Genomic DNA, 27,270 nt, shown 5'->3' with positions numbered 1-27,270 from the left:
TTCCTGCAAAGTCACCGCCTGGATGATATACTCTTGCAAAGTGCTCGCTCAATAATTCCACAATATCGACTGATTCGGTTACCTCCCTACCCTCAGCATTTTTTAAGATCATTCTACCATGAGCATTTTGCCTTTTATTTGCAACATATTGAAAAAACTGTTTGGGATTCTCTTTAGCCTGCATGACCAATTTCCTTTCGTAATCTGCTTTTGCTTTTCTTACCACCCTTGTTACCATCCTGGCCTGAACTTTATACTGTTCTTGCGCCTGATGGTCACCCTTCTCCTTAAATTCCCTCCACAGTTGTTTCTTTTTTTGCAGTTCAAGCTTAATAGTGTTATTCATCCATTTAACCCCTACTTGATTTATTATTCGGACTCTTGGTATACAGTCAACCATTGCCTCCTGCAAGCAGTTCTTAACCACCTCCCTTCCATTTATACCACCATACTTCAGCATTTCTGGTCAAATATCATCTACTCCTGCTGCCTTTCCACATTTCAAGCCTTTGATGGCTTTTTCTACTTCAAGTTTGGATATGTATTCCTGACTGCACTCCTGGTCAGTGTTTTTTATCACTGTGCTGTCATCACTGCTTGTTTCATTTAGCAGTTTTTCAAAGTAATTACTCCATACTTCAAGGATATCTTTTTCTCCTGTTTTCATGTCACCTTTATAATCTCTAACTCCTTTTACAGTACTCTTTCCTTCATTCCTAAGCTTCTTCAACAACCTCCAGAATATTTTGCCACCTTCTTGATATTTATTTTCTATATTCTTGCCAAAGTCCTCCCATGACTTTTGTTTAGCTAGTTTTACACACTGTTTAGCTTTCTTACATTTGTCTCTGTATTCTGTAAGAGTAAAAGCTGACTTATTTGCCAGGAACTTTTGATATGCTTTCTTCTTTTCCTTCACTGCCTCTTTAACTTCCAGTGTCCACCAGGGAGTTCTGATTTTTTTATCCTTTCACACAACCTCACCACATGCCTCTCTGGCAGAATCAATCAATGTTTTCTTCAGAGTTTGCCACTGAATCTCCAAGGTTTGATTCATGTTCTCAAACTCTTTCATTTTCTTTTCAATAATCTTTGTGTATTTTAGTCTAAAGTTCACATCTGAGAACTGCACAACTTTTATTCGCTTTAAAACTCTCTTACATGTTATTCGTTTCAATATGAAATTCAATTTTATCTTGCTCAAGACTAAATAGTGATCACTTCCAATTTCAAATCCTCTGTACACTCTGGTGTCCTGCACCAGGGAGAAAACATCACTATCAACAATAACATAGTCAATGAGACTTTTCTTATTCCTAGCCTCTTCTCTCCATGTGAATTTGTGCACATTTTTATGTTGGAACATGGTGTTAGTAATAACCAGTCCATGTCCTGAGCAGAAATCCAACAGATATTTGCCATTATTATTAGCTTTGCTCTTTTCTCCAAATTTTCCCAAAATATTTTTGTATGTCTCACAATCATTTCTTACTGTTATTTAGATCCCCAACAAGGACCAACTTTTCCTTTTTCATTGTGTCAGTTGCTTTTTCTAAAGCCTCAAAAAATTCCTCCACTTCTACCTTAGTAGAACCTTCTGTGGGACCATAGGCACAAATAAGTCTCATTGTCCAGTTCCCCATTCTCATATTTGCCCACATTACTCTACTTGAGACTGACTGCCATTCAAGAAGATTAGCCTCGTATTTTGTGTTGAATACTATGGCTACTCCTTCTTTTCCTTGATTGTCATTGCCTGAATATAACATTTTGTATTTATTGCTCAGAAAGATCTCACCAGTTTTGGTCTTTTTTGTTTCAGTCACCCCTATTATGTCGATCTGGTACTTATCTAATTCCTCAGCTAGCTCCATTTCTTTGCCATTCAGGCTTCTTACATTGATAGTACCAATCTTTAACTCTGGTGATGTTGAGTTGGGGTTTGTTTTCAGATTTGTTCCAGTAGCTGACTTTTCGCTGTTCACCCTGGTTCCCTGGTGAAAACAACGGGGGCCTTGTTTAACCGGGCGACGCCCCAGCCGGCATGAAATTTTGTCATGTTGTACCATCATTTTTTATTTTGGTTTAACCAATAAGAATACAATTCGAATATAATATAATACAATACAATATAATAATACATCATTTGTATTGGTTAAAATTTGGTTGTTTGAATCAGCTATGCTAGATGTATTTGGTTTAAAGTTTCTGGTTATGAGTTTGATTTTCTTGAATAGATCTTTGGTTTTATTAGAATGTTCTTCAATTTCTACACAATGTTTTTTTAAAAACTTGTCTTTGAATGGCATGGTATGAAAATTAGTTTTTTAATGCCTTTTGATAATTCAGAATACTTTTGTATATGTGTTTCATTAGAAAGTCTGGTTGCCTTGATTTTCTTCTTTTTTCAATTTGAACTAGTTTTTCATTTGAGATCCATGGGCTGTTTATTTTGGTTCTTTTGGAGCAATAATTCTTTGCTGTCTCAAGAATTATTGCTTTTGTTTTATACCAAAGTTCTTCCAGTGTTGTTTCCTCTATAAGTTTCTTAATTCTGACAGTCTGGTTTCTACTGCAATATTATAATTATTATTAACTCTTGAAACCTCTATTCTTGAAGGATAGGTTAGTTTATTTAACATTAAATGTATTTTTATGTCTGCTATGAAAAGTTGATGATCTTGAGCAGTCTGCACCTGGAAGTGTTTTTACATTTTTCATCATGGATTTCTATCTCTGATTGATTAGAATAAAGTCATTTTGGTTTATGGTTCTATCTCCAGGTATATAGTTAACAATTCACACTATAGCAAACACTTTTACAACAAACTCACTCACTATAACATGAATGTCCTGATCAGATTCCCATAGGTGGAATGCTGTTCTAAAAGAAATTCACTATATTAAACTATGTACTATAACAGACCATTCTGTTGTCCTTACAGTGTTGCCATGGCAAGAGTTTACTAACATATTGGAATAAGTTTACTGACGCAGTAAACTTATTCCATTCTTTTTTGCATGCTTGTATTGGATTTAATCTATGTAATTTCTTATTTTCATAATTTTTGTATTTCTGTAATCCAGTTTGCTGTTAACTTTTTTTCAAGAAGCAAACTGTTGGTCTAATGAAAACTATGTTTTTATGTGATGAAAATACTGTAAATGTATTATTTCATCATGGACAAAAAGTGTGTGTGGTCATTCATATGATGTACATAATTTCCACTCTTATGCAGATTAATTTTTCTCCATTGTTTTGTATTTTCAGTCTTAAATGCAAAACTGGTTGATGTGATCTCCCCCCCCCCACACACACACACTCTCCACACTAATTGTACACTTTCTTATGTGAGTCCCATCCATAATCCTTAGCCCACTCATGTTACAAATGTAGTACATTTGTAACATGAGTGGGTTAAGGATTTCTTGTATTTTCATTAAGTTTTACACATTTTTATTTTTACATAATCTGGAAATCTCGCTCCAGAGTCCATACCTAGAATTTTTTCAAGCCACTTCAGACCTCCAATAAGTGAGGGAAGTGGTCTCACACCAAACCATGAATTTCATCTCCCACCTAAAAACAATCGCAAATATCCATGTCATTGGACAGCAGATATGCTAACCACTCAGTCAACTAAGTCAGCAGTAATGAATTAGTCATTATATAATGCATTTTTGAAAATCATGGAGACAACTACCGTGTTTGAATAAGAACTTTAGATTAATATAACTAAAATCTACATTCGACGTTTCGACCTTTATGTCAAGGTCATCTTTTGGAGCATATACAACTATACACAGAAAACAAGCTACACCGCAATCAAACTGGTTTGTTAAAGATACTGACCAACCGCTACAACAATTGTTGGCCTGACCTCAGGTGGAAAAAAAAAAAAAATTATACATCAACGCTAGAGTCCTATTATTAGTGTTATCTGTTGGTTATAGAAATACATTGGATGCAACAAGTATCTATCTATATACATATGTTATCATCATGATTATACTTGTACATTACAGCCAGTTGGTATGGAATGGTTTCTAATACTAGCTGAAGATTGGCTAGAGTCATGACTTATGCTGGGTCTTATATATTAGGTTGGCTGAATGTGTGCATTCCAGATCCTTGGAATTTTCATGCCATCTTTGTTGTTGATAACAACACATATAAGCTGGTAAATTATAACCCAACAAAAAGGATAAAGAATAAAACAGAGAAACTGCTCAAGTCCGTCACTTCTTGGCCACCAGACACGGTTAAAAAACTCAAACCCCACTATGCCTTCCCCCCCCCCCCCAAGAATACATAGGGTCCCAAAAATACACAAACAAAATGCGCCCCTTCGACCAATCGTGGAAGGAATAGACAGTCCCAATTACCACTTAGCCAAGAAATTAGCGGCAACACTCAAGAAGTTGGTGGATCATTCCCCCTCCTACATAAAAAAAAATACAACACTTTATAAACAATTAAGAACATAACACTCGACAAAGATGACTTATTAGTCAGTTTTGACATTTCTGCCCTTTTCACTAATGTCCCCAGCAATGATACAGTTCTCCTACTACAGAACAAATTTCTGCCCGACATTACGGCCCTCTTTGCCCACGTACTACAGTCCAGTTACTTCATGTGGCAAAAACAAATTTTACCTACAAAAAAGAAGGTACAGCCATGGGCTCACCACTATCCACCCCAATCACTAACTTCTACATGGAAACCTTTAAGCAAAGGGTTCTTGATTCCGCCACGCTAAGACTGACAGCCTGGCTTAGATACGTTGACGATGTGTTCGCGATATGGCTGCACGGGCGACAAACACTAAACACATTCCTTAGCCACCTGAACAAACAACACGAACACATACAATTTACCATCGAAATCGAAAATCAAAATTTGCTCCCGTTCCTACCAACAATAGTCACACGTCCTCCTTCAGGCAGTCTATCCTTCACGGTCTACTGAAAACCAACACACACTGGCCAATACATATATGCTAATTCATACCGCCACCCATCACTAAAATATGGAGTCATTAACACCCATAAAAACAGAGCTACAACAATTTGCTCTAACCAACAAGCCCTGAAACAAGAACTAAATATCATCAGCGACACATTCATAAATAATGTGGCTTTAACAAAAATACTATTAATAAAATACTCCATAAAACAACAACAAAAAAGCCATCCCATACATTAAAGGGTTATCAGAAAAAATCAACAGAATCCTACAACATTATAACTTCAATGCCACCGTTAAACCAACCACTAAACTTAAAACCATATTCAACTCCTCTAAGGATCCTCTCCTCCCATTCGCACATCCTGGAGTCTATTGCATCTGCTGCACCTGTAACTTACCGTACATTGGTGAAACAAGACGGACAATCCCTATATGCAAGAAAGAACACATTAGACACATTAAATATAACCATTATGGTGAAGCAGGCCTCTCAGACCACGCGCTCAACACCTTACACCAAATCAACCGGAAAAGCACCCGATCTTTACACCACACAAAAACCTGGTATGAAAGGAAATTTAAGGAAGCCTGCAAAATCTGGATAAACCACCCAAATATCAACAAAAAAGATGGCATGAAAATTCCAAGGATCTGGATGGCACACATTCAGCCTGCCTAATATATAAGACCCAGCATAAGTCAGGACTCTAGCCAATCTTCAGCTAGTATTAGAAACCATTCCATACCAACTGGCTGTAATGTACAAGTATAATCATGATGATAATATATGTATATAGATAGAAACTTGTTGTTACGCCCAATGTATTTCTACAACCAACAGATAACACTAATAATAGGACTCTAGCGTTGATGTATAATTTTTTTTTTTTATATATATTTTATATATATATATATATATATATATATATTAACATCATTCCAGCTAGTTGGTTTTTTTCACCAGAGGTCAGGCCAACAATTGTTGTAGCGGTTGGTCAGTATCTTTAATAAACCAGTTTGATTGTAGCGTAGCTTGTTTTCTGTGTATAGTTGTATGCTCCAGAAGATAACCTTGACATAAAGTTCGAAACGTCGAATGTAGATTTTAGTTATATTAAACTGAAGTTGGGGGGTGCTTAAGGGTCAAAGCTGTATAACTGAGAGGAGACCTCCACTTACCCTTTAAAGGAATGCGCAGAACCGAGCAGGGCTTCTGACCTAATGTCCAATCCTCACCTTCTCGTGGTGCACCCTGTTGGGTATCTACTTGGATACTGAACGGACGAGGATGGGCTGGCAATTTGGGATTTAGCCAACCAAATTGTATTCTTCTTGGTTAAACCAAAATATAGAATGATGGTACAACATGACAAAATTTCATGCCGGCTGGGGCGTCGCCCGGTTAAACAAGACCCCGTTGTTTTCGCCAGAGAACCAGGGCGAACAGCGAAAAGTCAGCTACTGGAACAAATCTGAAAATAAACCCCAACTCAACATCACCAGAGTTAAAGATCGGTACTATCAACGTAAGAAGCCGGAATGGTAAAGAAATGGAGCTAGCTGAGGAATTAGATAAGTAATAGATCGACATAATAGGGGTGACTGAAACAAAAAAGACCAAAACTGGTGAGATCTTTCTGAGCAATAAATACAAAATGTTATATTCAGGCAATGACAATCAAGGAAAAGAAGGAGTAGCCATAGTATTCAACACAAAATACGAGGCTAATCTTCTTGAATGGCAGGCAGTCTCAAGTAGAGTAATGTGGGCAAATATGAGAATGGGGAACTGGACAATGAAACTTATTTCTGCCTATAGTTCCACAGAAGGTTCTACTAAGGTAGAAGTGGAGGAATTTTTTGAGGCTTTTGAAAAAGCAACTGACACAATGAAAAAGGAAAAGTTGGTCCTTGTTGGGGATCTAAATAGCAGAGTAGGAAATGATTGTTAGACATACAAAAATATTTTGGAAAAATATGGAGAAAAGAGCAAATCTAATAATAATGGCAAATATCTGTTGGATTTCTGCTCAGGACATGGACTTGTTATTACTAACACCATGTTCCAACATAAAAATGTGCACAAATTCACATGGAGAGAAGAGGCTAGGAATAAGAAAAGTCTCATTGACTATGTTATTGTTGATAGTGATGTTTTCTCCCTGGTGCAGGACGCCAGAGTGTACAGAGGATTTGAAATTGGAAGTGATCACTATTTAGTCTTGAGCAAGATAAAATTGAATTTCATATTGAAAAGAATAACATGTAAGAAAGTTTTAAAGCGAATAAAAGTTGAGCAGCTCTCAGATGTGAACTGTAAACTAAAATACACAAAGATTATTGAAGAAAAAATGAAAGAGTTTGAGAACAGGAATCAAACCTTGGAGATTCAGTGGCAAAATCTGAAGAAAACATTGATTGATTTTGCCAGAGAGGCATGTGATGAGGTTTATCTGTAAGGATAAAAAAATCAGAACTCCCTGGTGGACACAGGAAGTTAAAGAGGCAGTGAAGGAAAAGAAGAAAGCATACCAAAAGTTCCTGGCAAATAAGTCAGCTTGTGCTCTTAGAGAATATAGAGACGAATGCAAGAATGCTAAACACTGTGTAAAACTAGCTAAACAAAAGTTATGGGAGGACTTTGGCAAGAATATAGAAAATAAATATCAAGAAGGTGGCAAAATATTCTGGAGGTTGTTGAAGAAGCTTAAAAATGGAGGAAAGAGTGCTGTAAAAGGAATTAGAGATGATAAAGTTGACATGAAAACGGGAGAAAAAGATATCTTTGAGGTATGGAGTAATTACTTTGAAAAACTGCTAAATGAAACAAGCTGTGATGACAGCACAGTGGTAAAAAACACTGACCAGGCATGCAGTCAGGAATACATATCCATACTTGAAGTAGAAAAAGCCATCAAAGGCTTGAAATATGGAAAGGCAGCAGGAGTAGATGATATTCAACCAGAAATGCTGAAGTATGGTGGTATAAGAGTCTTACAGTGGCTGCACTGCATAGTTCAGAAAGCCTGGACAGAGGGACGAATTCCCTATGATTGGAGTAGAGCTCTCATAGTACCCTTATATAAAAAGGGAAATAAAACTGCATGTGAGAATTACAGAGGTATTTCCCTACTGAGTGTTCCTGGCAAGATCTATGCAAGTATACTTGAGAAACGGTTGAGAAGAAGTGTGGAAGAAAAGCTTGGTGAAGAACAAGCTGGATTCACGCCAAATAGAGGCTGTCAGGATCAGATCTTTACTTTACGACAAATAGTCGAGAAAACATGGGAATATAGCAGAGATCTGTATTTAAGTTTTGTCGATCTGGAAAAGGCATATGACAAGGTGCCAAGAGAGAAGCTATTCAATACGCTGCAGTTATATGGTGTGAATGGGACATTATATGAAGCAATACTTAGTCTTTATTTGAGTTGTAAGTCAGCAGTTAGAATTGACGGAAGTACAGGAAGAGATGGTTTAATGTTAAATCTGGTGTGAGACAAGGATGTACATTATCCCCTCTGTTATTCATTATCTATATGGATCACATTATGAAGGAAAGTGGTATTAAACATGATATCAAAATTGTCGATGTTAATGTCAGCTCTTTTCTTTATGCGAATGATGTTATACTTCTAAATAAATCTGCTACAAGTCTGCAAGATTCTCTGACTAAATTGAATAGCTGTTGTAATAGATATGGTATGAAGGTCAGCAATAAAAAGACAAAGACAATGAAAATAGGCAGAATCATTGAAAATGTCAACTGTGTTGTGAATGGAGAACCTGTGGAACATGTAAAACATTTCAGCTATTTCGGCACGATTTTTACTAAAGATGGTAAATTAAATATAGAAATAGACAACAGAATCAGCAAAACTGGTATGGTGGGAAGTCAATTGAATAAATTCATATGGAATAAGAGAGAAATTAGTCGGAACACTAAATTAGCTGTATACAAGACAGTGTTCAAACCAGTTTTAACTTATGGATCTGAGAGCTGGGTCAGAAGTAAAACACTTGACCAAAGACTAGAGACCGCAGATATGAGAGTCCTGAGAAAGATTATAGGTGTGAACAGATAGCATCAATGGCAATATCATATTAAAATCGAGGATATTAGGAAAGAACTTGACATTGTCAGCATCCAGGAATGCGTTAGTAGAGCTAATCTCTGGTGGTATGGTCACTTAAACAGAATGGGCGAGGAAAGATTAGCAAAACAAATGTTCTCTGCCAGGCTGGCAGCAAACCGACCCAGAGGAAGACCAAGATATAGGTGGATTGATACGGTACAAAGTGCTTTAGACGATAGAAATATAAGATCTGATAATGTTGGAGTCTTGACAAATAACAGTCTGATTTGGAGGAAAATTGTAGATAGGAAATTAATAATGATGTAAATTTTTTCATGTAGTACTATCATATCCTGTACACCCCTTGAGGGTACATGGCAGGAATTTGATGATGATGATGAACTAAAGTTGTTATTCAAACATGGTAGTTGTCTCCATAATTTTCAAAAATGCATTTGGATCACCGTGTAAGCTTAAAAGAAAAGTCATTATATAAGAATGCTATGACAAATTAACACTTCATTTTATGATCGTGTACAATCATTTCCTTGTTTGTAAATGCTAGATCAGGAGTCTCAAACTCAATTGGACCGCGGGCCATTTGCTATAAAAGTGTATCTCAAGTTGGCCGCAAAACATTTTCGACTAAATAAAACCTGTGCTGATTAGAATCGAAGGAAAGTGAAAAAATGAGTTTAAATAAATTGGAAAATTAATAAAAAAAATTCTATTTATTCTAAGTCATTACAAGACATATAAAATAATAGTATAATGATTATGACAACTCAAAAAAAATAATAATCATCATGTGTATCAAAGATTTAGGCCTACCATAGCCTGTTCTGGCCTTAGAAGTCATTGTTGAATCGTTTAAGAGGACGCTCAGGTTTACTTTTTCCTAATGGCTTGTACTTTAAGGCTTGTTTTGGTAATCTTTCTGTTTTCATTCTTTGAACGTGTTCCATCCATTTATGTTTATATTTTTTAATTTTTTCTATTACTGGTTCTTGGTTTAATTCTTTCATAATTTCTTCATTTCTTTTGCGATCAAATAGGGTATACTTTGCAGTTTTTCTCATAAACTTCATTTCTGCTGCTGTTAATCTTTGTTTGTCTTTGTTTTATTGTCCAGATTTTGCTTCCATACATTAAGACTGGTAGGGCTAATGTATTGTATACTTTTAGTCTGGTTTGTTTTTGAACTAGGTTTGGTTTAAATATAGAGTTAATTACACCTGTTATTTTTAAATATTTTGCAATTTTTATGTTTATATCTTTTTCATTTTCATATGTGATCATACATCCTAGGTAGTTAAATGAATTCACTCTATTGCCATGGCAACACTGTAAGGACAACAGAATGGTCTGTTATAGTAGATAGCTTAATATAGTGAATTTCATTTAGAACAGCATTGCACCTATGAAAATCTGATCAGGACATTCATTCATATGTTAAAGTGAGTGAGTTTGTTGTAAAAGTGTTTGTTATAGAGCAAATTGTAGACTATATACCTGGAGATAGAACCAGAAACCAAAATGACTTTATTCTAATCCATCAGAGATAGAAATCCATGATGAAAATTGTAAAAACACTTCCAGGTGCAGTGCAGACTGTGCTTAGATCATCAACTTTTCATAGCAGACATAAAAATACATTTGACGGTAAATAAACTAACCTATCCTTCAAGAAAAAATAATAATATGAAGAATATTTTATTATATTAATATTTACAATAGATAGCATTTAATCCAAATTAAACCGAAATTAAATTTTATTTGAATAAATCAAATAAATCATTTTAAAAAAAGTATAAACTCACATTAATAACCTGCACAAAAATTTACAGTGCCTCCTGTCAGTTTGAAATTTTTTGTGTTTGTGTTGAAATAAAATACTTCTACATTTTTTTTTGGTGGGGGGGGGGGGTCTATATTTTGGGGAATTTTTTAAATGTTACGGAAAATATTTTGAGGAAAAATAATATTTTTGGGTTAATATATATATATATATATATTGTGACTATTCATTTTTACTCGGTAGTGTTGGATTCTGATTATATAGAGATTAGAGTAATTATTATTTGGTTCAGAATCCAACATAATCTTCCATCACCAAGGCTAGACTTGTAAATATTATTTAATGTAAACAACTTATTTTACAATTTAATATTCATATAACTACCTTTAATTTTCTCTAATATTTAATTATTTAATCAAGAATATATGTATTAATAGTAGAAAAACTCTGCGTTAAAATCAAGCTATTTAGCTTATTTCTATGTTAATATAGAATTTATATTTGATAATTTAACTGCGCATTAATTGAAATGTAAATATTCTTATTTTGTTCCTGTTTGTAGAAATTTAGCATTATGCAATACCTCAATTATATTATGTTTTGTTGTCATGGAAACGTATGTTAGATAGCTTGCACGTTTTGGAACACCACGTGAGGAGAAGTTTTATTGAAAAGAGTTTTAGAAAGAAATCACGAGAATAATATAGGCGCGAAGAAGGGATATATAAGCGATGAACGCTGAAATTATAGAGGAATTAAGAGAGAGAGAAAGGAGAGGATTGGCATTAGATTGGAATCGGTGCATTCGGCATTTGGAAATCACAGTACGTTAATAGCAAGTCGGCAAGTCACTCAAGCAGCTAAATAAGGTCTACTAGTCGAGAGGCGGTTAGCTAATAAGTTGTAGAATAACAATTATGGCTACAGAAGACAGCTGAGTGACTACTAAATAGACTAGCGATATTTGAGTTGAGATTTAATTTCAGGGCCGACCTGTCAAGGACACACACAATCTTGAAATAAAGCACGGAGTTACTAGAATAGTAGAGGCTGTAAAATTGAAGTTTACCATTAGCTGTGCTTAGAAATATATTGCCTAAAGAATTAAATGAATGCAGGAAGAATGAACAGCTGTGCATACAAAACCTCAAGTTAAGGAATTATTGTGTATTGCCTTAATTCATAAGTGATCAGTAGTATTTCATGCAAGAACGTTTGTTTATGTGTATAATGACCGACGATTAATTCAGTTATTGCTTAGAAGAATTATTTTAATGAGTGCCATATACTGTTTAAGTGTTTACAGTTATAAAAAAAGTGTTTACGTATAAGTTTATGAAGAAAGAAGATTATCGGTAAGATTATTCCAACCATTAATATTCCTTTGCAGAGAAGTGTGAGAGTTTCATCCTAGAATTTCCTTATACTAACAGTAACTATTGAGGAAGTTAGCTAAAGTGTAAATTTAAAAGTGTTTGTTTGTGAAGAGGTATTACTGCAATTTTTATTGTATTTTGGAACTTAAGGAACTGTGAGAAGACTGTATTATAGAGATAATAGATTTACCATTGTATGAGTTGTATGATTGAATTTATCTGAGGAGTTAAAATGTTTGTGATATCTTAATTACTGATTGAAGTTAAGTGTAAAATTTGTGATTTTAAAATTAAATGTTTGTTTTTGTTAATCAAAAGATGTATTTTGCCTGAATCTCTTTTACTGCACCATTCATAAAATATTTGAACCAGAGCGGGTAAATTAAGTAAGTTAAATATTCTCGGCCAGTATATATAATAACAACATATAAAGGAAAGGTAGTTGAGAGTTGGTTTTTCTTCAATTCTTGAACTAATTCAGATATAAAGTGGCGCAGTCTTTAAATATAAATTTTCTTTATATTTGAATTAGAAATCAACTTGCAACTTATTAATTGTTTAAGAACATCATAGTGATTAACATATCGGATCCAAGGTAAAGATTTAGAAGTAGGATCCAACAGTAGAAAATATTATAAATTATTTTAAATGACTGATACCGGGAGATAAAGAGATGACATGGTTTATTTAAAAAAATTTACTACTAGTTTACTAGTTTCGTTGAATGGATCAACTTCTTCAGGTATCACAATCAAAGAAATATACAAAAAATAACAGAGACTTAAAAATTGCATTAACAGTACTAGTTCAAAAAAAAACAGTAGTACATTTTGAAAACAGTAATGCGAGCTTTATTTCCAAATAAAAATTAACTACATGCTGTCACGAGTGCGTCAGTATTGAACAGAGGCAATGTGTGCATCAGAAAGATTGAAACTTAGGGAGTTATTTATATGGGAAGAATCTAAGGCAATTTCTCTGGATTCGACAATCTTTCTTTCGAGTTCATCATAGCACACATGGATATTAGAAGTTTGTGTCCAGTCCAAAATGTGTTGCCGGCCTTCATCTGAGTTAACGAAGAAAAGAATGTGGCTAGAGAGAGCGCTGGCTCTAGTCCTGTTATAGGAAATATCTCTACGGTGTTCTTCTAAACATAGAAGGATGAATTTAGCAGTTTATGTAGTATGGCTTTCCACAATCACATAAGATCTTGTAGACTTCTGGAAACTGAGTTAGAAGATGTTTCTCTTTAGGCATAGTGAAGCAAGTTCTATCATAAAAAGACTTTTATTGATAAAAGTCTTTTTAAGAAAAAGACTTTTCTTAAAAAGTCTTTTTCTGTTTCTTCTGTTAGTAAAGATTTGGCCTGGTGTGCTATGGTAAAAATAATACCAAATTTTTGCAGAGGGTAGTGATGGGAAGAAGCATGAAGGTATCTGTCAGTATGAGTAGGTTTTCTAAAAATTGAGATTTTAATACTTTCAGAACATCTGGAAAGCTTCAGATCTATAAACAGAAAGCAGTCATCGGATTCCAGTTCGAAGGAAAAAGAGATTTTTTCATGAAACTTGTTTATGTGGTCCAAAAATAATTTAGGTGGTCCTAAAATTTAACTTCAGAACTTGCTTCACTACGCTCCCAAAACTTCGCTCCATACTTAGTAAACCTAAAGAGAAACATCTTCCAACTCAGTTTCCAGGAATCTACAAGATCTTATGTGATGGTGGAAAGCCATACTATGGCCAAACTGCTAAATCCATCCTTCTATGTTTGGCAGCACCGTAGAGATATTTCCTACAACAGGACTAGAGCTCCTGTTGTAGGAAGAGCGCTCTCTCTAGCCACGTTCTTTTCTCCATTAACTCAGGTGAAGGCTGCCAACACGTTGTGGACTGGACACAAACTTCTAATATCCATGTGTGCTATGATGAACTTGAAAGAAAGATTGTCGAATCCAGAGAAATTGCCTTAGATTCTTCTCATATAAATAACTCTCTAAGTTTCAATCTTTCTGAAGCACACATTGCCTCTGTTCAATAATGGCACACTCGTGACAGCATGTAGTCAACTTTTATTTGTAACTAAAGCTCGCATTACTGTTTTCAAAATGTACTATTGTTTTTTTTGGACTAGTACTGTTAATTCAATTTTTAAGTCTGTTATTTTTTGTATATTTCTTTGATTGTGATACCTGAAGAAGTTGATCCATTCAACGAAACTAGTAAACTAGTAGTATCTTTTTAAATACACCATGTTATCTCTTGGTATCAGTCATTTAAAATAATTTATATAATTTATATATATACTTGCATAATATAGTATTTAATTTCAGTATTTTATTTTTTTCCCAACACTTGACTACATTTATTATTAACCAGCCTGCCAAAATTTGGACTCGAAGATTGTGAACATACGATCTTCATTATGGCAGAAAGGTTGATGTCGGTTAATCTTGATCTGTGGGCTGTTTTGTTACCTTTCATACATGAGAATAATTGTTCACATAAATAAGTGCTTCCAAAATAACATAGAATATTTGCTGCAAACTTTTTTTATTTCCGGATATTTTTGGTACACCAACTTCTTGGTATTTCACTTTTAGAATGGAAATCAATAAGTTCCATTTGAATACAAATAGGAGCTTTTTAGAAATTAAACGAAAAAGGATCTGTAAAAAGTGAAAAACTTCTAATTGCTCCTTAAAATCTTTAAATCGCCTCTCAAATTCTTCTTTTATCATTTCTAGTTTGGGACAATACTGAGAAAAGGTAAAACTTTGATTCTTATTGTTTAACTGTTCACACATAGGAAAAGTAATTTAGAATATTCTCTTTTAAATGATTTTGAAACAAAACTAACATCTAAAACTTTCCAGTGCATCATACATGTGTGTTATTAACTGATCTTTCCCTTGAAGTTTGACATTTAAATCATTCAAATGTCCTGTAATATCAACTAAGAATGCTAGATCTTGTACCCATGTCTGATCATTAAGAAATGCAACATCATGATTTTTCATTTCTAGGAACAATTTGATCTCCTCTAAAAGTAATAAAAAGGCTTTTCAGAACCTTATGACAAGATAACAAACGAATCTTTGTGTGATAAGGTAGCCCTTCAAATTCACTCTCCAAGTCTTTTAAAAATTGTGCAAACTGGCAGTGATTGAGGGTCTCTGAATCGGATGAAGTTCACAGTATTTGTCGCAGGCTTGAGTACGCTGCTCATTTCCAATACTTTGGAGCACAGGACCTGCTGATGAATGATGCAGTGGAAAGATTGCAGTTTTGGAATGTCTGGATACATTTCCTTTAACTTTGCTGCAAGTCTTGACACAAAACCTTTATTTTTACCTATCATTGCTGGAGTACCATCGGTTGTCACTGCTACGAGCCTGTTTAGAGGAAGTTGGTATTTTTCAAAAATGCTCCACACAGTGTCAAAAATGTCTTCCCTTGTAGTGGTTACATGGATGGGAATCATTTCCAAGAACTCGTCAGTAATATTCATATTGTCATCGCAAGCCCGAAGAAACAAAGCAACTTGAGCCACGTCGTGAATATTGAAACTTTCGTCAAGTGCAATTGAAAAGCACTGTGCGTTTGTGGATATTTCTTGCAACTGGTCATGCAGACTATCTGCCATTTCGGTTATTCTTTCCATCACAGTATTTCTGGACAAAGAAATATCACGAAATACTTGCAGATTTTTGGGACATACGTTTTCGACTGCTTTTATCATACACTCCTTAACCAAGGAACCGTCACTAAAAAGTTTGGAATGTTTCATAACTGGCTCTCACTGCTGATTTATTATCTTTCATAATTTTTGAAAATACTTGTTGTTGACTTTGAAGTGAATTCTTCATACTTAATTTTTCTTCTCTCAGTTTACCCTCCAAGCGTGAATATTGTTCTTTGTGAATTTTATCATAGTGCCTTTTTATATATTGTATTCTTTGGTGACACTAATTGTTTCATTACAAATAATGCACACAATTTTGTCCTTTGTTTCAGTACAGAAGTAATTTAATTCATTTTTCTTGAAATTTTCTCTTCTCATCAGCAATTTTTCTTTTTCTTGTTGGCTTGGAAAGCGACATTGCCTCGGTGAATAAATATATTCTTAATTAAGTATAATTTCTGGGAAATGCCCATGCTACTCCTCTAAAACACTATTAATATAATTAACGGCTATTTTAGCCTATTTTTGTTTAGGAGTGTCTCTTATATTTAATACATTGGCTAACATAACTCAAAAGGGGTATATATATATATATATAATTTAGGACATTACCAGAGCTTGGATTTAGAAGGCATCTTTAAACCAAAATCAAGGTATGTACATAATTTTTCAACATTTTTTATTCTGCCATAATTGCCTTCTACACTCGCCCGTAATGTCCTAAATTATATATATATATACCCCTTTTGAGTTATGTTAGCCAATGTATTAAATATGAGGGACACTCCTAAACAAAAACAGGCTAAAATAGCCGTTAATTATATTAATATATTATTAATATTATTAACAATTTTTATAAAAACGTTTGAATAGAAACGCACAAAACTGTAGACCATTGCACGATTCTATTGCAAATAAAAAAAAAAAATAATAATAAAAGGGATTCTCTCACTGCTAGGTTGTCGTTGAATCGTGCACATGAACTTCAAATATCACTGATTGACTGTAGCAGGCAATTATAAACTCATAGCTGGATTTCCATGAGTGCGTATGCTGTGCGTCACGTGAACAGCTGGTAGCCAATAGAATTCAACTTTTTCAATACGCTACCAGCAGCGTGCTATAAATTAACAATGAAAGAATAAATATAGTTTACGATTGTTTAGAATTGGATCTAACATTGAAATTGCGATGTAAATTTTTATTACTGCAATTACATTATAGCAGGTCGTTGCATCAATATTGTAACTATAAATGTCATATGAAAACGAGTAAATTGATACCATATTTACGCGAATATAACTTGCACTTTTTTCCCCCAAAATTGAAGCTAAAAAATCATGGTGCGAGATATGCGAGGATTTTTAGAAACTAAAGTTTTTAGGAAAAAAAAACTGAAAATGTGGATGACTTACCAAGAAAAAAAAAAAAAACCTCTTCGTTATAGCTACTTCCTGCCTCGAGTGCAGTTTTCTTGTGTGCATTGTCATCTTCTTTCTCATTATTCCAAGTAAAAATTACAAGTAATTTACAAGATTTCAGATACATTACAGATTGGTGTGGTATTAGCAAAAGATCGCGCTGCTAAAACACAAAGTCAAGTCGACATTTTTGAGCTGAAATGCTAATTCTCTTCAACCAAATTCCATAATACCTGAAACTGTCATAATATTCACTCTGTCTTAGTTTTGACACGTTTACGAATTTTATTGCAGCTTTGTGTTTGAGTTAGTGGGGCACTCGCACACATCTAACTAAAAACAATAGATTTTAGTTAGATATTGTGTTTGCTGGTGAAACATATGGTTTTGCTTAAGTCTAAATGGCATGGTTAATGGGGGGGGGGGGGAATGTGACTCATTAGTTTGTGCCATTTTTATACCAGTTGTCTCTAATTGCACTAAATAAATATATTACATAGACAGCAAATGTCTCTGTACTTTATTCAGTGGTACAATAAAACTACTCATTTTTTTGTTTTGCATCTGCAGTATAATGGCAGTTGGGGAAGGCGTGTTGTTTATTACTGCGGGGAGCGAGTTATCGTCCCGAAGTGAAAATGGTTAAAGTTTATTTTCGTGTGCGATGCACAGTACATGCAAAACTTTTTAATTTCTTTTTTCATAAAGTAAAATCAGGGTACAGGGGTGTGAGTCATATGCAAGGGCGAGTTATATTCGAGTAAATACGGTATTTCTATTTTATTATAAAAAGCAACCATCCTTTTTTTAAAATCTTTCCTGGAGGCATTGGGGGGCTGCACACTGGACTGTCAGTTTGACACCTTTGTGCTAGACTGAATGTATGGTAAACAATGCTGCTGCATCATTTTTTTGGATGCACAAGATATTATGATAGTTCAAAATAATATTTTGACTAGTTTCAATTCCTGTCGCTATTTTTCTTTCAAACTGGTTTGTTATTTTTTGAATCTCAAATTTGACCTGATCTAGAATTTTTTTTTCTTTTAAAACACCTCTGACTTCATCAAATTTAAGTTCGCATAAGTTTAGAAATTTTCGACACAATAAATAAATATTAATACCAAATAAAGTATTTCTGTTTTAATAAATTAAAATTTTATCTTTACATTAATTCTTTGTTGCTACCAACAGGTTTATCACAATTTCCATGCAGAAGTAGATGCGTATCGCACACATTGGTGGCGGTGCAGTGGTATTTGCAAAACACGTCCTCCTTATTATGGCCTTGTGAAGCGAGCAACTAACAGACCACCATCCTCAAGAGACTTTTGGTGGAATACTCATCAACAGTCATGTGGTGGAAAGTTTATAAAAATTAAAGAGCCAGAACCGAAGAAAATTGTAAAAAGAAAATTTCCTTCCTCAGTTTCATGTAAGCATGAAATTCCATGCACCGGCAAGTATATATGAATTTGAAGATGCAAATATTATATATTAATTATATGATTGTTTATATTATATTGATGATTGACAGTCTTAGTGGCTCTATTTCTTTTATGGACTTCTTGTAATCAGCTAAAATGAAAATTTTATAGTAGATAACCCTACTAGCCATAATGTACAGTAAATATGCACAATAGCAAACAACTATAATGAAATGATGTGCTATAACAAACTGTGGAAAAGTCTGAGCCTAAATCCCATAGAACCAATGCTATTTTAAGCTCACTATTGCAAACAGTAAAAGCTCAAAATCTTCACAATAGCAAACTGAATTTCCTAGCAAACGACATTACAATTACTAGGCAAAGAAAATTATGTGAAATCATATATTGACAGCAGAACACAAAGAAAAGTCATAGGAAACAGAACAAAAATTGCAAGAAACAGAGCAAAGGAAATGACAAAAAAATCATACATTGACAAAAAGATAGCCAAGAACCATTTGTATTTCTTTTAACATGAAGAAATAATAAACAGTAATGGAGAAATATGAGAAAGAAGAGTATAAAATTATCTACTAATACCTGTAATTCCCTTATAGGAATAAGGTAGGCCATTTAGCCCTCTCTAACTTTTGGACACTGAGGGACAGTTCAATCTCCTGGTAGCCAGTCAGAGATAGCTAGCCCAAGACTATCACTATTTATAAATGGCAGCCAGTGAAGAGACAGCTGACAAGTGCTACCATCTTGTAATCCCTAATCTTTACTCTATATATTTATTGTCTGAGACAGCTAGGGTCCTACAGTCAATTATCTTGAGTTAATGGGATGAAAAACCCCAGTTTCTGGAAGTAAAAATCCACATTCCATGCCAGAGATCAATTAATTTGGGAACCAACTGAAAAAAAAAAGAGGGGGGGGGGCTTAGAAAATGTTCCTCCGTCAGTTACTAGAATTCAACATAGGTTCAGGCAGGCCAAGTGCTGTGGAGTGTAAATGCCATTTTCACTGAGCTACATAAAACCATTATCATCATCATATTCCTGAAATATACCTGCAGGTGATATACAGGATCTTATGATAGTACTACGTGAAAAGTTACGTCATTACTAACTTCCTATTGACAAATTTCCTCCAGATTAGCCTGTTATCTGTTAGTCTGTAATCTGTCAACATTTCAATATAATCAGATTTTAATGTTTCTGTCTTCTAAGGCACTTTTTATGGTATCCACCTACATCTTGGTTTTTCCCTATGGTTCTCTTTCCTGCCATCCTGGCAAAGAACACTTGTTTAACTAATCTTTCCTCTCCATTCTGTTTAAGCGTCTATAACACCTGAGATGAGATTAGCTCTGCTAACATATTCCTGAATACTAACAATGTAGAGTTCATTCCTAATATCCTCAGTTTTAATGATACTGCCATTGATGCTATCTGTTCACTCTACTAATCTTTCTCAGGACTCTCCTATCTGTGATCTCCAGTCTTTGAACAAGAGTTTTATTTCTAACCCAGCTCTTAGATCCATAAGTTAAAATTGGTTTGAACACTGTCTTATATACAGCTAATTTAGTGTTTTTACTAATTTCTCTCTTATTGCATATAAATTTATTCAGTTAACTTAACTAACCTACCATACTGGCTTTGTGTTGTCTGTTTCCATATTTAATTTACCATCTTCACTAAAAATTGTGCCTAAGTAGTTGAAATGTTTTACTTGTTCTATAGGTTCTCCATTCATGATGCAGTTGATATTTTCAATGTTTTTGCTTATTTTCATTGTCTTTGTCTTTTTATTGCTGACCTTCATACCATATCTATTACAACAGCTATTCAGTTTAGTCAGAGAATCTTGCAGACTTGTAGCAGATTTATTTAGAAGTATAACATCATCCGCATAAAGCAAAGAGCTGACATTAACATCTCCAATTTTGATATCAGGTTTAATACCACTTTCCTTCATAATGTGATCCATATAGATGACGAATAACACAGGAGATAATGCATATCCTTGTCTGACATCAAATTTAACATCAAACCATCTTCCTGTACTTCCTTCTGTAATAAGTGTGGTCATATGTTCAGTATTCTTGTCAGCTGAACATATGACCACATTCTTGTCAGCTGAACGTTAATGATCGATTGCCTATAGCTATGAACTGCTACCATATATTTATTTCTCTTATCTCTAGTGCTCTATAGTCTAACAAATTTATTTGTTTAATGACTGTGCTAGTTAGACTATATATTGAATGCGAGAGTATAAGATCTTAAACCAAAGACGAAGCAGATATCATTTGCATTCCCCACTTATATTATTCTTATTTTAAACTAGTCATTGCTTAAATGTAAATCATAATAACTTCTATCATATGCAGGTTCATATTTTTTTAGGATAGTGCAATGATAAAATCAGTGCAGTGTGTTGTTTACAAACCATTTAAGTCCAAAGGAATTATTTACAGACGATACATACGGTATATCACAAAGCCATTACAGTATTCTAGGTATTCTCAATTCTTTCTACTCTAAACTTAGTTCTAAACTAACTCACAATTTAGCATAACATTACTTGAATATAGGACTTACCTTTGTTAAGCCTAATTCTCCTTTAACATACAATATTTGTTCAGCAGACAGGCTCTCACATCAAACTCTTGTACACACACGTAAGTCTCCTTTTTATCTTTCTGTCTGCTTACTGACATGATCCTGTTTTTCCTGCCAAATTTCTTCTTTGTATGGGTAGTCGACTGTGCCTTTCTTCATTGGATCCTTAACATAGCAGCAATGTGTGGTTCCTTCCTTCCTTCCATAGCAACTCGACACATCTCTCACTTGGCAATGGTCCAGATAGACGACTTGAGCTCATGATACTTCTCTTTCAACTTCTGACTGCAAAATTTTTTTAGGTCTTCTCTCACCTAAGTCCCTGTAACACAGGGACTTAGGTGAGAGAAGACCTAAAAAAATCCTAAGACTAAACGACATTTCTCTTTCACTTCCGACAGCAAATCTTGGCATTATGGGGACTTAGATAAGAGAATGCCTAAAAAAAATCCCAAGACAAATTTCTTCTTGGACTATCTACCTTATATAAGCCTGAATCTTCATTGTGCGTTTGCACACGTCTCTCGAAACTGGTCATGTATTTACCTTCGGACATGCTGACATCATTCCTCATGATCTTTGGAATTCTTTGTCTCCATGACAACTATGGGCATGGTGACATCATTCTTCGTGGGTCTCTGGAAATTTCCATCAATGGCAATTCTCAGAATTTTCTCACTAATCTTAGCATTATCTTACTCTTATTGACTTAACATTATTTAGTAGCTGTACTTGATGACATCATGTGCCACATTAGTTTAACAAAGGCTCGATACAATATTTTTTTCATTAAGGATTATTAAACAAATTTCTCAGTACATTTTCCTATAAAAAAAAAAGAAAAACAACTAAAACCGAACATGATAAGTTACGAAGTCATTTATCATGAGAGATTTTACACTTCGATTCTAACTGATAACTTACAACTCAGATAAAGACTAAGTATTGCGTGATATAATGCCCATTGACTCCATATAACTGGAGCATTTTGAATAGCTTTTTTCTTGGTACTGTGTCATATGCTTTTTGCAGGTCTCCTAAACTTAAATACAGATCTTTGTTATATTCCCACAATTTCTCAACTATTTGTCGTAAGGTGAAAATCTCATCCTAAAAGCCTCTATTTGGCCTGAATCCAGCTTGTTCACCAAGCTTCACTTCCACAATCCTTCTCAACTGTTTCTCAAGTATACTTGCATAAATCTTACCAGGAACACTCAGTAAGGAAATACCTCTGTAATTCCCACATTCAGTTTTATGTTTTATTTCCCTTTTTATATATGGGTATTGTGAGAGCTTGAGAGCTCTACTCCAATCATCTGAAATATGTCCCTCTAAACCATGCTGCAGCCACTGCAAGACTTTTTTATACCTCCATAATTGAACATTTCTGGTTGAATTTCATCTACCCCTGCTGCCTTTCCATATTTCAGGCTTTTGATGACTTTTTCTACTTAAAATATGGTATGTATTCCAGATTGCCTTCCTGTTGAGTGTTTTTTATCACTGTGCTGCCACTGCTTGTTTCATTTAGCAATTTTTTAAAGTAATTACTCCATACATCAAGGATATCTTTTTCTCCAGTTTTCATGTCATCTTTATCATATCTGATTCCTTTTACAGCACTCCTGCCTCCATTTCTGAGCTTTTTTTTTTCCAACAACCTCCAGAATATTTTGCCACCTTCCTGATATTTACTTTTTATGTTCTTGCCAAAGTCTTCCCATGACTTCTGTTTATCTAATTTTACACAGTGTGTTTAGCTTTCTTACATTTGTCTCTGTATTAAGAGCACAAGCTGACTTATTTACCAGGAACTTTTCATATGGCCTTCTTCTTTTCCTTCACTGCCTCTTTAACTTCCTGTGTCCATCATGTAGTTCTGATTTTTCTATCCTTGTAGACAATCTCATCACATACCTCTCTGGCTGAATCAATGTTTTCTTCAGGGCTTGCCATTGAATCTCCAAGGTTTGGTTTCTCTTCTGAAACTCTCATTTTTCTTGAATAATGTTTATGTATTTTAGTCGACAGTTCACATCTGAGAGCTGCTCAAATTTTATCCACTTTAAAAATTTCTTGTCTTGTTTTCAATATGAAATTCAATTTTACCTTGCCCAAGACTAAATGATGAGCATTTCCAATTTCAAATGCTCTGTACACTCTGGTGTCCTGCACCAGTGAGAAAACCTCACTATTAACAATAACATAGTCAATGAGACATTTCTTATTCCTTGCCTCTTTCCATGTAAATTTATGCACATTTTATGTTGGAACATTGTGTTAGTAATAACCAGTCCATGTCCTGAGCATAAATCAAACAGGTAATTGACATTATTATTAACTTTGCTCTTTTCTTCAAATTTTCCCAAAATATTTCTGTATATCTGACATTCATATCCTCTGCTATTTAGATTTCCAACAAGGACCAACTTTTCCTTTTTCATTGTGTCAGTGGCTTTCTCTAAAGCCTCAAAAAAAAAACTCCTCCACTTCTACATTAGTAGAACCTTCTGTGGGACCATAGGCACAAATAATTGTCATTGCCCAGTTTCCCATTCTGATATTTGCCCACATCACTCTACTTGATATTGTCTACCATTCAAGAAGATTAGCCTCTTATTTAGTGTTGAATGCTGTAGCTGCTCCTTCTTCTCCCCTGATTGTTATTGCCTGAATATAACATTTGTATTTATTGCTAAGAAAGATTATAACAGATTTTGTTCAGTCACCTCTATTATGTTGATCTGCTACTTATCTAGTTCTTCTGCTTTTTTCATTTCTTTGCCATTCATGCTTCTTATGTTCATAGTATCGATTTTGAACTCTGGTGATGTTGAGTTGGGATGTGTTTCAGGATTTTTTCAGGTAGGTGACTTCTTGCTGTTCGCCCTGGTTCCCTGCCAAAAACAATGGGGGGGGGAGCCTTGTTTATCCAGGCAACGCCCCATCTAGCATGAAATTCTGTCATGTTGTACCATCATTTTAAATTGTGGTTTATTCCAATAAGAATACAGTTTGGTCAGCTAAATCCCAAATTGCCAACCCATCTTCATTCGTTTCAGTATTCAGATAGAAACCTAACAGGGTGTACCATGAGATGATGATGGATATTTGGTCAGAAGCCCTGGTCTTTCTCCGCATTCTTTTAAAGACTGTGCGGAGGTTATTCCATATAAATTTATTCAGTTGACTTCCTACCATATGAGCTTTGCTAATTCTGCTGTCTGTTTCCAACTTTAATTTGGCATCTTCACTAAAAGGGTGCGTAAATAACTGAAATGTTTTACTTGTTCTATAGGTTCTCCATTCATGCAGTTGATGTTTTCAATGTTCCTGCCTTTTTTCATTGTCTTTTTAATGCTGATTTTCATACAAAATTTATTACAGCAGTTATGCAATTTTATTAGGGAATCCTGCAAACTTATCCTGAATTTATTTAAAAGTGTAACATCATCTGCATAAAGTAAAGAGCTAAGATTATCATCTCCAATTTTGATATCAGCTTTAATACTGCTTTTCTTCATAATGTGATCCATGTAGATGATGAATAACAGTGAAGATAATGTACACCCTTGTTACACACCTGATTTTACCTCAAACCATCTTCCTGTACTTCCTTCATTTCTAACTTCTAACTTACAACTCAAAGTATTACTTGATATAATGTCCCATTTACACCATTTAACTGGAGCGTTTTGAATAGCTTTTCTCTTAGCACCTGGTCATATACCTTTTCCAGATCTAAAAAACTTAAATACATATTCATGTTATATTTATATGATTTTTCAACTGTCTTAAAGTGAAAATCTGATCCTAACAACCTCTGTTTGTCCTTAACCCAGGTTGTTCTTCTCCATCACAATTTTTCTTAGCAGTTTCTCAAAAATAGTTGCATAAATCTCAATATGAACTCAGTAGAGAAATTCTCTGCAATTCTCACATTCAGCTTTATTCTGTTTTTTATAGATGGGTACTATCAGCGCTCTATTTCTATCATTAGGAACTTGCCACTCTGACTAGGCTTTCTGAATTATCCAGTGTAGCCACTGTAAAACTGTTATACCTCCATATTTTAGCATTTCTAGTCACATATCATCTACTCCAGCTGCCTTTCCAAATTTCAGGTTTGTGATAGCTTTTTGAATACAAATATATATTCCAGATGGCATTCATGTTGAATATTTTCTACCACCATGCTGTCACTGCTTGTTACATTTAGCAATCTTTCAAAATAATTGTTTCGTGTAACAAAAATATCTTTATCCTCAGTTTTCTTGTCTCCTTTATCGTATATAATTCCTTTCACATACTGTTTCTTCCATTTCTGAGCTTTTTCAACAGCCTCCAAAATATCTTGCCACCTTTCTGATGTTTATTTTCTGTGTTCTTATTTAAGTGTTGTAATGGTTTTTGTTTAGCTAATTTTACACAATGCTTTGCTTTGCTTACATTTTTCTCTGTATTCTCTAAGAGCAGAACCTGGCTGACTTGTCAGGCCCTTTGGATATGCTTTCTTCTTTCCATCACTATCTCTTTAACTTCCTCAGTCCACCATGGAATTCTGATTTTTCTATCCTTGCAGTTTACCTCACCACATGCCTCTCTGGCTGAATTGGTCAAAATTTTCTCTAGGATTTCCCACTGAATCTCCTAGGTTTGGTTCTTGTTTTCAAACTCTCAGCTTTTCTTGAATAATGTTTGTGTATTTGAGTGTACAGTTCACATCTGATAGCTGTTCAACTCTGATTTGTTTCAAAACTTTCTTACATATTGTACCACCTTCCTGATATTTATTACTAACATGGTGTTAGTAATAACTAATCCATGTTCTGAGCAGAAATCTAGCAAATACTCACCATCATTATTAGCATTGATCTTTTCTCCAAGTTTTCCTAAGACAATCTTATATCTTTGGTAATTATTTCTTACTCTGCTGTTTAGATCTCTTTTTGCTGTTTAGAGGCATTAGATCTGTCTTCTGTAATGCCTTGAAAAATTTCTCCTCTTCTTCCTTAATAGAATCTTCTGTGGGACCATAAGCACAAATATGTTGTTTTCCACTTCCTAATTCTGATATTAGCCCACATCGCTTTACTTGATATTGTCTGCCATTGAAGATTATCCTCATCATCATCATCATCAAATTCCTGACATGTGCCCTCAAGGAGTGTACAGGATATTATGTTAGTAGTGCTTAAGGGTCAAAGCTGTATAATTGAGAGGAGACCTCCACTTAAAGGAATGTGGAGAACTGACTAGGGCCTCTGACCTAATGTCCATACCTCACCTTCTCATGGTGCACTCTTTTAGGTATCGTACCTGGATACTGGACAAATCAGGATGGGCTGGCAATTTGGGATTTAGCTTTATTTTACATTGTGGTTTAAGCCACAATGTAAAATGATCCTCATATTTACTGTTCAATACTATAACTACTCCCCCTTATCCCTGATTTTCATTGCCTAAATATAACATCTTGTATTTGTTGCTTAGAATGATCTCACCTGTTTTTGTATTCATTTCAATAACACCCATTATGTCAATCTGATATTTATCCAGTTCTTCTGCTGGTTCCATTTCCCCATTGATACGTATGTTGATGAGATCAAGATTGGTGCCAGTCTTGATCTCTGCTGCTGATAAGTTGGAATTTGTCCAGTAGCTGACTTTTTACTTTTCACCCTGGTTTCCTGATGAAAACAATCGGTGCCTTGTTTAACTGAGAGATGCCCCAGCTGCATGAAATATTCATGTTATGCCATCATTTTGTTATGGTTAAAGCCAGTGTTTCTCAACGTGGGGAAATTTGAGTATTTTGGGGGGCAATTAGAAAATGTACATGTACATATTTATATTATACTGTTTCAGAACTTGGCT

The 27,270-nt window shown here is 34.5% G+C and overlaps 1 protein-coding gene across 2 annotated transcripts in view; it reads left to right on the top strand.

Annotated features, from left to right (window-relative positions):
* Positions 1-27,270, top strand: part of mh (DNA-dependent metalloprotease SPRTN) — a 150,298-nt gene that overhangs the window by 111,168 nt on the left and 11,860 nt on the right. The window contains exon 7 of one of the 2 annotated variants that reach the window (XM_090391530.1): positions 18,525-18,765. In XM_090391530.1, coding sequence (XP_090247656.1) covers positions 18,525-18,765 — 241 coding nt within the window. Of the gene's footprint in view, positions 1-18,524; positions 18,790-27,270 lie in introns of both variants that reach the window. The other variant, XM_090391529.1, reaches the window with a different exon arrangement.

This window comes from Typopeltis vanoorti, chromosome 4 (genome assembly GCF_054136105.1).
Source record: "Typopeltis vanoorti isolate ZY-2024b chromosome 4, IOZ_Tvanoo_1.0, whole genome shotgun sequence".
In the NCBI taxonomy this organism is placed as follows: Eukaryota; Metazoa; Arthropoda; class Arachnida; order Uropygi; family Thelyphonidae; genus Typopeltis; species Typopeltis vanoorti.
Note: the sequence above shows the minus strand (reverse complement) of the source record. Positions and strands in the feature narration are given on the sequence as shown.